Raw genomic sequence first — 13233 nt, forward strand, 5'->3', positions numbered from 1 at the left:
AGAAAGTAAGTTAAAAGAAAGTTAAAAGTGAGACATAAAGAAAGTAAAAAGAGAGAAAGACAGACATGAAGACAGACATGAAGACAGACAGACATGAAGACAGACATGAAGACAGACATGAAGACAGACAGGCAGAAAGTTGTCTCACGGATGTTTGACGCGCTGTGAGTTCTTGATTGACGCACAGCTCCAGATGGGAGGGTGGATCCCGGAGAAGGTCCCGCCTCACAGAGAGTGCGCGCAGACTGGACTTGGATATAAAATGACGGCGGTGTGTGACAGCGTGTCTCAGTGTGTAGCTGGAGTTCACAAAGTGAGCTCACACACACACGAGCTGCGGTCAAACCGATGCTTTACCCAGCGCTCACACAGACACACGTCTCTGTTTGAGTGAACCAGTAGATCCGGGGGCCGGGCTCTGTCCCTCACACACACACAGCCATGGCGGGGGACGGCTCCGACCAGCGGGCGCTGCAGTATGAACAAACCCTGGTGAGTTGGACCTGTTGTCTCTGAACTTTGTTCTGACCACGCTACACAGCTACGTGTTGTCCTCCTGCGGGGGGGACGCCAGACTCCCCTTACAAACCATGTCATTTAAAGCGCTGCCTGCCTGTCGGGCGAACGGCAGAAGACCTGCTGCTGTACCGACACAATACAAAAAAAAAGTTATATTTGGGCCGAATAAACGCGTGTTGGTGCACGACATGTGTGCCGAACGTGTGTTTCCTGTGTCACAGTGCGTGTCTGTGAGTTGCGTGGTGTTGATTGCAGCGTGTGTGTGTGTGGAGACCAAGAGAAGTAGAAGTTGGCGGTTTTTAAACGGAGTTCTCCTCCAGCACACTCACGTGGAAGTGCTGAGGTTTGTGGGGTGCAGGCAGCTGTGTGAGGCTTTAAGCGTCTGTAAGTGCATAATGTGCCCTTTTGTGTGCTTGTTAGGCCGCTTAACAAGTCAAGAACACACTGTGGGAACTGTCAAACACTTCATATTACTCTTTGCTATAGTAGAGTTAGTTTCGACTCATTGTTTATAACCTCTGGATTTGACCAACCTGTGAAAGTCTAGTCTCCTGTGGTTCGATCTTGACCCAACCCCCACTGTAAATCATTGAGAGACCCTCAATATATATTGTTCTCAACATATATTAGAAAGTTTATTCTTATTAGATAAGATGAGACCCTCATGATGTGTGACACACCTGGAGTAATATTATGCAACATGTATATTTAGTTAATAAGCAAATCAAATCTTCCTTTACACATTTTTCAATGGGCTTTTTTTTTTTGAAATATGTCCATCAAGAACTTTGGCAAATATTCTGCCTGATGCTATGAATGTAATAACTATGGCATGCAAGAGTATGAAGTCTTCACAGCAACAGTGCAGCAGCCAGCATACCAAGTGGTCATCTGGAAACGTACAGTAAATAGGGGTGAGGAACTTAGTGTGTGTGTGGGCTGCATTGATATCAACCAGCACCATCCAACAATAGATCAATTCACTGTTGTTCTGCGTGCATCATGGGAAAGCTGCTGTTTACATGCATGGTGTGTCTTAAGATGCCATGCAAATGATGGTTGGATCCTGCATGCAGGCCCCACTGAGTGTGGACAGTGATTGAATCTGAGTTCAGACTTTAAAAGTGACTGTATGCCTGCAGCTTTTATCTGAGGTCACTTCCTTTTTTTAGCATAGATAACAAGCAGGCGGTTGTCGGGATCCAGAGATGTTTTGCACACAGTGTAGAAGATAAATCATTTGAGCAAAGAGTTTGATATTAGGCCTGTTTTATACAGCAGGGGGCTCCCAAACATTTTCACGTCACATGCCCTCAGACAGACACTGATTCAGGTCCATGGACACCCACTTTAGTTTTGTTGATTATTAATGTTGAGCAATGAAAAAATAAAAGTGTTGGGGGAGAAACAAAGGATGAGTTTCTCGTGGAGAATCAAACAATTGATCATTTTGCTCCTCTTGAAGGACTTCCTGTGGTTCCCAGATCCCTCTTAGAGCAGCGCGGAGATCACATCATGCCCCTCAGAGTGATTAAGGGTGGGTTTGGAGTACGTGTGTCTCCGGTTGAACTTTTCCTGACAAAACTTGTGTCAAGCCTTAAGAATCTGCTGTTTGAAGAGATTTGTTTTATAGGACAACTGGACCCATTCAATGGCAGCGAGGCTTTGAATCAAGAAGAGCCACAACTGTAACACTTCTTTGGGCCTCTGTTTCCTTTTGTTAAAAAAAAAAAGTTTCTTGGTAAAGAACACACCCCCCCTCCTCACTGTGTGCAGTTAATCAGTGTGTGTGCGAGTGTGTGAGAGAGAGAGAGAGAGATTACACAACATGCGACCTGCTGATTCAGCGCTGGACGCTGTGTCACCCTCGCATGGTCTCGTGCTCGGCCCTTTAAAACACTCTGGGGAAAAAAATCCACACTTCCACACCTCTCTTTCTGTAAATATGAGATCTCCCTGCTGTACTTGGATGATTGTTACGTGGACACAATAGTGAAAGCATCTAAATTAACTCAAATAAAAATAGCTTCAGTGTGAGAATAACCTCTTTTTTAAAGATAAATGCACTCTCTCTCTCTCCCTCTCTCTTCCCCCCTCATCTCCTCACCGTGGGTTGTAGTAACATGGTGTCTTTGTGTGATATTGGCAGTCAGGATGGTTGTGTGGGTTTGTTGTGGGCAGTGGATGCTCAAAGAGGCCACAGTGTAGTGCGGCTGTGAGAGGCTGAAAGACTGCGTGTACAGAAATGTTGGTGGAGTTGCAAAATAAAACCATCCTCAACATATTGTGTGTTAACAACAGGGTGATGCATCGTTTGTATTTGGGTAAAATTCATATTGTTAGAGGATACTGTCGCAGTACGCAGTTGTTCGTGTATATAATTGACAGCTCAGTGTATTGACGAGAATGACATTAAATCAAATGTAACCACATGCAGTGTATTTTATACGCTAAACTACAACATTCATTATTGGTATATTATTAGTATGCTCAAATGATTTTAGTGTCAAATGGTTTATTACTGTTTCTTCAGCTTTTTTAAGATAAAAAAAAAAAAAAAAAAAAATTAAGATTGAAACCAGAATGTCTTGGCCCTGACACAAGTAATAATAATACAAATAATAACTGCATTTGTATAGCACTTATCTAAACAAAGTTAAAAAGTGCTTTACGGGACAAATAATAAAATCCATGGCTAGAAGAAGAATAAATTATAATAAAAAAGGTAATTCAGTTCGATTTTATTTTGAGCCACGGAGCTGGTTATTGTAATGAAAATAATAAATCAAGTATTTCAGCCTATTAATTACAATATCGCTAAGAGAGGCTAAAAGTAAATCTGTGACCTAAAGAGCCCAGAACCTCAGCAGCCAGCATCTGTAATCAGAACTTAGTAACATATTAGTATTAACAATCAATGCCAGTGTCAGCTTTAACCATGAGTTAAATGGCACTGTAAAGACCTTGAAACACACTTTTCCATTACAGTATCGTTGCTAACCACAGTGTCTTGCAGGTTGTTAAAGTATGAGCCAATATTCACATGCTACTCCATTGCTAATGATAAAGAACTAATTTGTTTATCAAAATGGGGAAACAAAACCAATCAGTTGTGTTACTTTGGAATAACTTAAGGTATGTGGACATGAGTGTCATATTATACCTATAAATTATAATAAGGCCACTTTGGTATCAAAGGTAAAAGTTGTATGAGGTGTCGGTACAATGGGATTCCATAACAAGTGAAAGGCTACAATTTATGACATTTTATGTGCAATGGCACGAGTACTCCTAAACAATACTGTATATCAGTATTGCTCCAGTTTAATTGATAACACTCTGTGAAACTTATTGACATACCTTATAGAGGCTTATATAACATCTTAGCTTATAATATATTATTGAATACATATCACACTCATGTCTCGACTGAAAGAGCTTCTCTGTCAAGGTGTCTGATGTCCAATGATAGTGATGATAATGATGATGCTACTCACAGCTGGTTTAAGCCAAAACAACTTGAAAAAAACCTGCTCATTTGGTAGAGTAGCTTCTAAGTTTTTTTTATTGCAAGCAAGAGAGAAAACGGAACATTTTCTTGCGTTGACCTTCACTGTTGTATTTTTTTCACATCAGTAGTGTGCTCTGATGGTTCCTTGGTACAAACTGACACGTTTGAACCATGTTACCTTGTCGGGTTCGAGCAGCTCTGCAGTGGCAATAAGGATTCATTACAAATGTAGATTTTAGCTTCTTTGGATTCACTTAAACGTTACCAGCAGAAAATGGTTTCTGTTATCAAAAAAAACCCCATCAAGACTTGTCTTTGTGAGTTGATGTTTTTGTATTCATGACTTGTCTGAGAACACCCGGAGGCCCGTGGCTACACCACCTGGGTTAAACAGTGTTAACAGTCTTTTTTTTTAGCTACAACTCTTTGTCCAGATTTGTAATAATTAACCAGAAAATCATTATGATCCCCTATATTTGATCATAATGATACAGGACATTCTTAAAGGAGCGTTCAACCAACTTTAAAGATCAAGATCAGTGTTGTGGCGAGTACTACTATAAAAACTGGACTTGACTTCATAAAAGATGATATCATCAGCGTTATATAGGATTGGACTTAAAGACCACACATTTTAAAGGTCTGTTCTCCAAACTGGAGTTAAAAAGATGTTGGTTTTTTCCAGCCAGGGAGGGGCTAACACACATTATGTTTACGATGTTGTTTTGAATGTGGCTGCAAGTAAGAGCTCATTATTGATTAATCTGCCAAGTGTTCTCTAGATTAATCATTTGCTCAACAAAATCTTCTTGTAAAAAAAAGTTGCAGTTTACTTTTTCAGATCAGTTATTCTGTTTGGTCAATATTCTAAAACCCAAAGGAATTGATATAAACTTTAAGAAAACAATATTTATGTCTGAGAAGTTTGAAGCAGTGAATTCTTTATTATGTTCTCTTCAGAAAATCACTCTAAAATGTTGGAAGAGGAACTCCTAAAGCTCTGGCTTCTCATTTGTTGTTATCAAGCTATCCATTTGACCTGGACCAACCGGATTGCCGGATAACCGGATCATCAACATAAAATAGCAAACTGACACCTGTAACACACACACACACCTTTAAATTCAATATGAATCCTGTACATGCCAAAGTGTAGGCTATATTTAAACACTATCAAAGGAATATCACACACGCTGAAGTACTACAACTTGCACAACAAACAAAATGTCCTGTGCCAGAAAGTTTGAGAGGATTGTGTCCAGTTCCACTGGGAGGGGCTATGCAGACTGTAACGCCCATTTTCCTGATAACCTACTTACAGGACTCAAACATCAGAACTTATTACCAATGAATGACCTCTGACTTTGCTGAACATGTGGCAAAGTGGTTGTGAATGCACAGCACACATGTACAGTAGGTCGCAGTTCATGCTATTCTGTCACTGCACCCTGCTCGTGTCATTACGCCAGTGATGCAGCACTCATTCCAACTTGGTTCATTGCATTTTATGTTCCTCCTCTTTATCACGTCCCTGGTGGATTTAGGGATTGCAACTCCTTCCCCTTTTGTGTTGCTAGTTGCCTTTGATGGCTTGTTATTGTTACTGCCCAAGCAAAAGAATGTGCTGGGAGATTGTGCGTGTTTGTTTGTGTGTAAGGTTAAATGTCCATCTGGAGTCTCATGACCAGATATCCCAGAGCTGTTGAAGGTGTGTGAACATTGTGTTGAGTGTGAGGATGTTCCGCAGCTCAGAGAAGAGTCGTATAAGGTCACAGGGAACCACGCTGCTTTTAATGTGTTAATAGTCCTATTCCACTCTGACACCTCGCAGCTATGAAAACCTGTAATTCAATGTTGTACACGCTGGAAGCAGAGTTACAGCTGTTTATTCACCAGATCTGTGCACTTAAACCTGTCCCTGTTGGTACTGACTATTTCATGTGAAAAGAAGTTATAGTCCGTCATTCTTTTTTGCCAGCAGGACCTCTGGTTTATGAATGCAACAAGGAAGTGAAACCATCTGCAAGAGAAACATGGGAATGTAATAAGTTGCTTGTGCGTGTGTGTGTGTGTGTGTGTGTGTGTGTGTATGTATGTTGTCTTGCTGGGACACAGGATAATTTGTAACCCTGTGTTATTCTCCTCACCATAGTAATTAGGCTTTATGTAGCTGTGGCAATGTCTGTTTGATGTCTGCTCCCTTGCATCCGTGGTGGAAATTTCTCCGTACCTAAGCTTTCTACTCCTCTATTTCACTATCACTCCATCATGTCTTGCGGGCAAAGTCTTCTTTTTTTATTTTGCACGACAGGTCAACAACTCCTTGACCCCCTGCCTTTTATTGTGCAGAGAAAGGGGTATTTGCATAGCATTTGTTCCGAGCAAAGCTGTGAATAGGCTGGGTCTGGCTGCAGATAAGCATTAAAAGCCTCCATTGGTTTTTCTGTGTGCGTTTCAAAAGATAAACCTTTGCTTTTTCTTTTTCTCTACAAAAGTGAACTCTCCACCTCCCATTTACTTTCTGCACAAACAAATCTGTGATGGATTTCCTCAGTCGGGGCTTGTGGTGTGAGATGGATCAAACGCAAACATTTGCACAATGGCAAAAGAATTAAGCCTCCTAATGAGGAACTGTTTGTCATAACTGTGAATTTGTCAAACACTCCACAGTACAACAGAATAAATGTTGACTGTGTCTGTTGGTAAAGTCAACGGTGGAGTGTGTTTGTTCTAAGATGCATTGATCACACAGTCGTGTTAATGATTAATGATTGAGAGATGGAGAGAGAGGAGGAGAGAATGGGCTTGATGGGTCAATAGATTAACAAATGAGTGAGATTCAGCTGTTGAGGCGTGTCCCTTGATTAGTATCATGCAATTATTTCTTCCTCGTCTTTGTCCTTAACAAATATGAATTAGAGAATAGATAGAAACCCGACATCTAAGGCAAGTGGATATTTGTTCAGTGATAACTCTCTGTTTATTAGATTAACACACAAAAATGCCAGGTGAAAACAGGTTTACAGCAGAGTAGAGAATCAGAGAAAACATGAAAAACACATTAGATATGTAGGTCCATCTCATTGTATCAAGTCCTAATGAAGTCAGACTGGAAGTTTTTATCGTGATGCAGGAGTTAACTTTACAACAATTGTCAAACATTTACTAAAGCTTACCACACGTCCTCGAAAAAAACAATCAAAGACATTTACTACATTGCTGATAGCCACTGACTTTGAATGTTGCTTCAACTAGCTTCAATTACTTCAACTTTTAGAGCTGTCTAACTACTGATTTATTACCACGATTAATCCAATGTATGATTATTATGTCTATCACATGTCAATAATCAAGACATCATTGCGTTTTCTCTAAAGCTTATATTGGGGTTTGTGAATTGTTTTTACTGACCAAAAATCCAAAGATATTAATGATGCGAACAAAATAAGATCAGCACTTGATTTTAAAAGCAAAGATTTGCCAGCCTTGAAATTCTGAACATATAATAACCACCAGTCCGCTCTTTAAATTAGAATATGTCAAGTTTCACAAGTTTTATTCATCACTGAAAATACTTCAATAGATACTAATAATTGGATCAACAGAAAAATGACAAAAGTAAAATCAAAAATCTCAAAAAAAAACAATAATAATTTGTTCTGATATTACGATGCATGAGATAAAGCTGAAATATTTGCAGAGCTTTGTGATCATGTCGGACTCAGGAGGACAGAGGAGAGGCCAGTATAAAGAGAACTCCTGGAAATACGGTTGACAAATCCAGTCTGATCCTTGGGATTTTGATGTGGAGCCGAACAAGCGGTCATTGTGTGAGCCTGGCAGAGCTGAGATGTGACGGTGCAGTGAGACAAAAGAGCCAAACAGGAGAGAAACGCAATGAGTGATGGTTTGTTCGACTGTAATAAAAGGTGATTATGTGCAGATTAGTCCAAAATACTGGAAGATCAGATATCCATTTATCAGCATTACTGTAATACTATTGTTTTAATTAATTTTTAAACTTTTGTGTTTTATTTTCCCAGACAATAAATATAACAATATCACCGCAAAGGTGACAGTCTCAACAAACTTTTTATTACATGTAGGACTACATGTGCAAAATGATGTCCATGCATCTCATTCAGTTTATTTGCACGTTGCGGCTTTAAAGACTTGATTGAACTTTTTCATCACTGCGAGCGCGTCCTTGCAAACGGAGCACACTGGATAATTTTGTCTGTTGAATTTTCAATTTCTCAGGGAAAGCGCAGCATCTCACATCTACTTTAGTTTTCTTGACACTTGCCATGATGCTTGTCAATGATGAGTGCCCTTATTGAAAATCAAATGGGTCTAAGATGCAGCACCATTTCCATTTATATGAGCTACTCTGCTTTTACAATAAGCATGCGGGCAGATGAGATAACAAGCCTCTCTTACATTTTGCAATGGAGCCATTATCGGACCAAAAATATTACTTTTATTACTATTATTGTTTGATCACATTAATTAATCTGTGCTTGCAGGACAGTGTGGCTTTCTGACACCTTTTGCCCTGGGTTTCGTCTCTCAGGAAACTATTATTATTATTTAAATTAAAGTCTTGGAAATTGTTGAGTTAGATTTATTCTCCAATATTTTCAGCATTATTTGTTGAGTACAATATTTATATGCAATGTCAAATCTAAAAAAATGATGGACGATTACTAAGAGCATTGCGCTAATCTAGCACTAATCTTGCCCCAATCTAATTTGCTGCTCATCTTCCAGGAATAATTTTTTATTGTAGATGAATAGCAGTTGTTTTCCTCTTGTCACTACCAGTTGAAGAACACATTGTCGTTCTGTTGATTCAACCATGTGGGCCGCCTGGACAAATACAGCTGAGTCACCTTGAAGTTACTGTGTTCCATTAAAGCAGCAAAGTCAAAGTTGACAAATCAGTGGATGTTCACTATCAGCTGTGTGTGTGTGTGTGTGTGTCCATGTCTGGAGCTGCTTTTACCGTCAACACCTCTTCGTGATAAAAAAGTGTCTTGTTTATGTATCTACTGTGATCATGAGAAAGATCCAGACTTGGAAAGGGAAGTTTCAACTCATTAACCTTGGCTGTTAAAAAGGATTCATCTCCTTTCACCTTGTCTGATTTCATGTCTCTGCAGTAGGATGTTACTGTGAAGAAAGCTGAGTGTCTCTGCCTCATCTCACATCTTGTACATGACGTCTAGCTACTGTCTGTTGGGGGCGGCTGCAGTAATAGTCAAGCTGAGTATTGGTCATGATTATTGTCACAACAGAAAAGAGGATGTGATGTGTTACTGGTCCCTCCATCTTTAGCTGCTGGTATCATTGTCTTGTGGTCTGACAGGATGATCTTCTCACTACTCACCATCCACATCGTGGCTGGACGCCTCAGTCATCATCACATCTTTGAATGTTGAGCGTCCACATTGATTAGTCACCAGCAGCCCTTAGTTCAAACTTGAACCTCCGGTGGTTAGCGTGTGTTGCTTGGTGGAAGGCTGAGACATAATGTTCTAAGCATATATAGTTTAAAGTACTCCAATGTCGCTCTAATTTTGGTCGTGGCTCTGTAAGGCTGTAGTTGGACTGCTAACATAATGCTTGCATGTGGAGCAGATGTGATGTATACACTATTCTTCTTAGTTTAGACTGTTAACGTGGGATTCGCTACTTAGGAGTAAACACAAAGTACACTTGAGGCTGATGGTCATTAGTTGAAGTATTTGGTCTTTAACAAGTAAATTGCACGAGAAGAAAAGTCAGAGAGATTCATCCTCTTCCTCTGTCTGGAGCAGACAGTTCAACGTTTCCTCTGAGACTAAAAATGAGAAGTCAACTAATTATAGTATTTATCTTCCTTATGGTTTTCGATTCGGACAGAGAAGTGCAGAGAAGTTTCAGCAGCACTGTTTTATTAGTTTAACATGATAATTGTTGCCATTGATCACGAAGGCACGAGCAAAACAAGCTGTTTTATTAACAAATCTTTAATAAGACAAATCTATCCAGATGTTTACTTCTGTTGAAACTCTAATAGTCCTTTATCACAGTGGACTATTAGATCTACCAACCAAATTAATAATCTAGAAATTGCCAAGGAGAAAAATGTCAAAAAAGTTAAGAATATATGTTATAAAATAATAATAATACAACATTGGGGTGTGTCAGATGAAGGTTTAAACGGTTCTTGTTAAACTATAATTGTGTGTTATACAAGAAATGTTTCCAATAATTAGATTATTTCACTTTAATTCACTTTCTTGCAATTGCATTGGGTTAGAAGTTTACATGAAACATGCATGAGAAGTGATGTCATCTCTTGTGAACCACCCCCACAACATGATGCAGCGTGAATCCCCTGTGCTTCACAGTTGGGATGGTGACTTGCCCTTTTTCCTCTTTACAGATGAACAACTCCATTTTTGTCTCATCAGACCAGAGGACATTTCTCTAAAAACGTATATCTTTGTCCCCGTGTGCTAGTGAAAACTGTAGTACTTTATTTGGCCATTGGTAAATTTTATGATATTTTTTCTGTTGCAGTTGTTACTGTTAACAAATGGTAGTGTATGTAGAATTTACCCATGATTATATATTTCACTTGTTGGCTAATATACTGAATTCAATTTAAACAATTTGCATGGATTGCATGATTGTGCATCAATTATGATGATGATGATTAACAATAACAATATGTTAAAGGTTCCTGTAATGGATGATGTATCTGTGCTGATGGGGAGGAGTGAATTCTTTCTGTGATGGTTTCATAAAGAAGTTCATGAAATCACTACTGCTCAGAGTTAAAGTAATATACGGATCAGTAGAGGTCTCTGCTGGCAGCAGTGCTAAAGAGGAACCGAGGGTTCTTCTTATATTTTCTTTTAATAAGAAGAATCTGTTTAGAAACACATTTCAGAGTTTCTTTTAATCAGACATTAAATTCTAGGCCGCTGTTTAATTACTGGTTTTGTAAAAGGGCTTTCAAACATTATGTCATCTCCTCCCTAATCTTTCTCTCTCAGTGAAATCACCTTACTGTACAAGATACATCTCCAGTTCATCAAGCCAGAATTTCACTCTCTCCCCCCTCCTGCCTGGCTTTTTAATTGCTGTGAGTTCAGTGTTGATCGAATGTAATTAAACAGATGCTTGGCAGTGTTTAGCCGCTGATAGAGTTGATCAGTGCTGCGTTTGGCAGCCGAGGCCCCACTGTCGTGCACTGACAGATTGGAAGGCATGATGAAAGGTGCTTTGATGCACCAAACACTGGCTATAAGCAGGCATTACACAGCTCTGCTACACACACACACACACACACAATTTTAGCACTAAATGGCACTTGGCCTTTTCCTTGAGAGAGAGAGCTCACAGGCAGGTGTGAGATGCTCGTCACAACACATTCAACAAGCAGTGCAGATCCCACCTGTTTCATTCTACACAGACTGAGCGCCGCGATAATGACTCATGCGTCTCATTGTGTGGCTGTGATGAGGAGAGTCAAAGCGCTGCTAATGGTCCTGGCCCTGAGTATCGGATCACAGCGTGGTGGATTCATTACCAACACCTCTTCTCCTCTGTTTCCCACCTTCATCTGTTTTATGTTGTTTTGTAAATGTCTTGTCTGCAGATTCGCCTGCTGTGTGTGCTCTTCCCAAACTACTCACACTCCGCTTCACCTTTTCCTCTCCCATCATCTGACTGCACCACGAGCATGCTCACTAACTCAAGAAGCTAATGTTGGAATCTTTAACTGTGTCCGTGTAATTTCTGATCGAGCCCATGCCGAGCGAATAGAGCCAGTCTTTGTGGACGTGTTGGTGGCATTTTACATCACGTGGATCATCAAACAACATCAAACGTGAGACGACGAGATTTTATCAATTCTGTCAGCGTTGGTCAACACCAAAATTGTCGAAATAAATGAATGAATATGAAAAGGAAAGTAGACACGTCGTTTCTGATGTAAACAAAACTAATATACGATATCCACAGTGCACTGCCTCCTGCTCCACCCCTCCACTAAACCAAACAGAGTACATCCTGTATGTGAGAACGTCTCTGACACAATCTCATGTTGGGTTCTACAAATGCTGGAATGGGCGACTCAGGACAATCGCCAGATCTGACTCACTTCAGCTCACATCAGAAAATGGCTTCAGTCTCACTGATTTTCTGACCTCATGCTTTGTAGCCCAGTTCAGATCAGTTCACCTTCAGCTTCCACTCCTGATTAAATGTTGTGGACTAAGTGTGACTTGGCTGGACTTGATAAAATGATGCTTATCTCTGTTCTTAAAAGAACAACCGTGTGTGTGTCCACCTGAGCAACTTGCTGAGCAGACAAACACTGGACACAACAAGGTTTGAGGTACTGGCAAGGACCCTGTTTTAAAATTAGATGCTGATATTATCCCAGCAAACATTTAGGCGAGAAGAGATTGTAGGATAACCTGCACAAGCAGTGTCAATAAATACTGCAGTGTGCACAAGTGGAAGTCAAAATATTATATATATAGTTTTTAATATGACCTTTTTGTTATGTACTGATGTACTTTTTTATTGTATTGTACATTTTTATACTTAAAAATACTTTTTTGAGTCACATCTGTGTAGAGAATAAGCAATTTTACTTTTAAAAAGTAAGGAAGAAGTTTGTACTGTACATGTTTGACATCAGGTGAAGAGGCGAGATGTATAGAGACTCTATGAAACACACAGCAAATGTCGTTCGATGTCTTATAAATCACTGAGTGTGATTTATTTCTGTTAGCTTTAGATTAACACCAGCCCAAAAATGATGTGCAAATATTTGAGAACAAGGTGAAAGATTTAAATCTTGTAATGTTGGTTTATTATTAACAGGGTTTTCATTTTCAAACCTTTTCAGAACTCTACATTCACTGACTCTCGATCAGCGTAACTTGTTTAAAGCAGCATCAGTGGAACCCAGTGGAGACACACTCTTCTGAAGTCAACTGGAAAGCGATGTTACAGCGAGATGTTGTTTTTATTTGGCGGATCTGGCACATGTCAGCACGTTATTAGTGTACTCCACTTCACAAATGTACATGAGGGACATCTGATACATGTGGTGTAAAGTGTGTGTGTGTGTGTGTGTGTGTTTGTTTGGCATGAGGATGCACTGACCAATCCAACCGCTGTTCTCTTCACGTTCCCTC

The 13233-nt window shown here is 39.8% G+C and overlaps 1 protein-coding gene across 6 annotated transcripts in view; it reads left to right on the forward strand.

The window, feature by feature from the left end:
* The first annotated feature begins 242 nt into the window (after positions 1-242).
* Positions 243-13233, forward strand: part of clcn2c (chloride channel 2c) — a 118647-nt gene continuing 105656 nt past the window's right edge. For 3 of the 6 annotated variants that reach the window (XM_020095151.2, XM_069534100.1, XM_020095155.2), the window contains exon 1: positions 304-492. In XM_020095151.2, the coding sequence (XP_019950710.1) occupies positions 442-492 (51 nt within the window). In that variant the 5' untranslated portion in view covers positions 304-441. Of the gene's footprint in view, positions 493-13233 lie in introns of all 6 variants that reach the window. The other 3 variants (XM_020095153.2, XM_020095154.2, XM_069534101.1) reach the window with 2 other exon arrangements.

The sequence above is a fragment of the Paralichthys olivaceus genome, chromosome 11 (genome assembly GCF_024713975.1).
Source record: "Paralichthys olivaceus isolate ysfri-2021 chromosome 11, ASM2471397v2, whole genome shotgun sequence".
NCBI lineage: Eukaryota > Metazoa > Chordata > Actinopteri > Pleuronectiformes > Paralichthyidae > Paralichthys > Paralichthys olivaceus.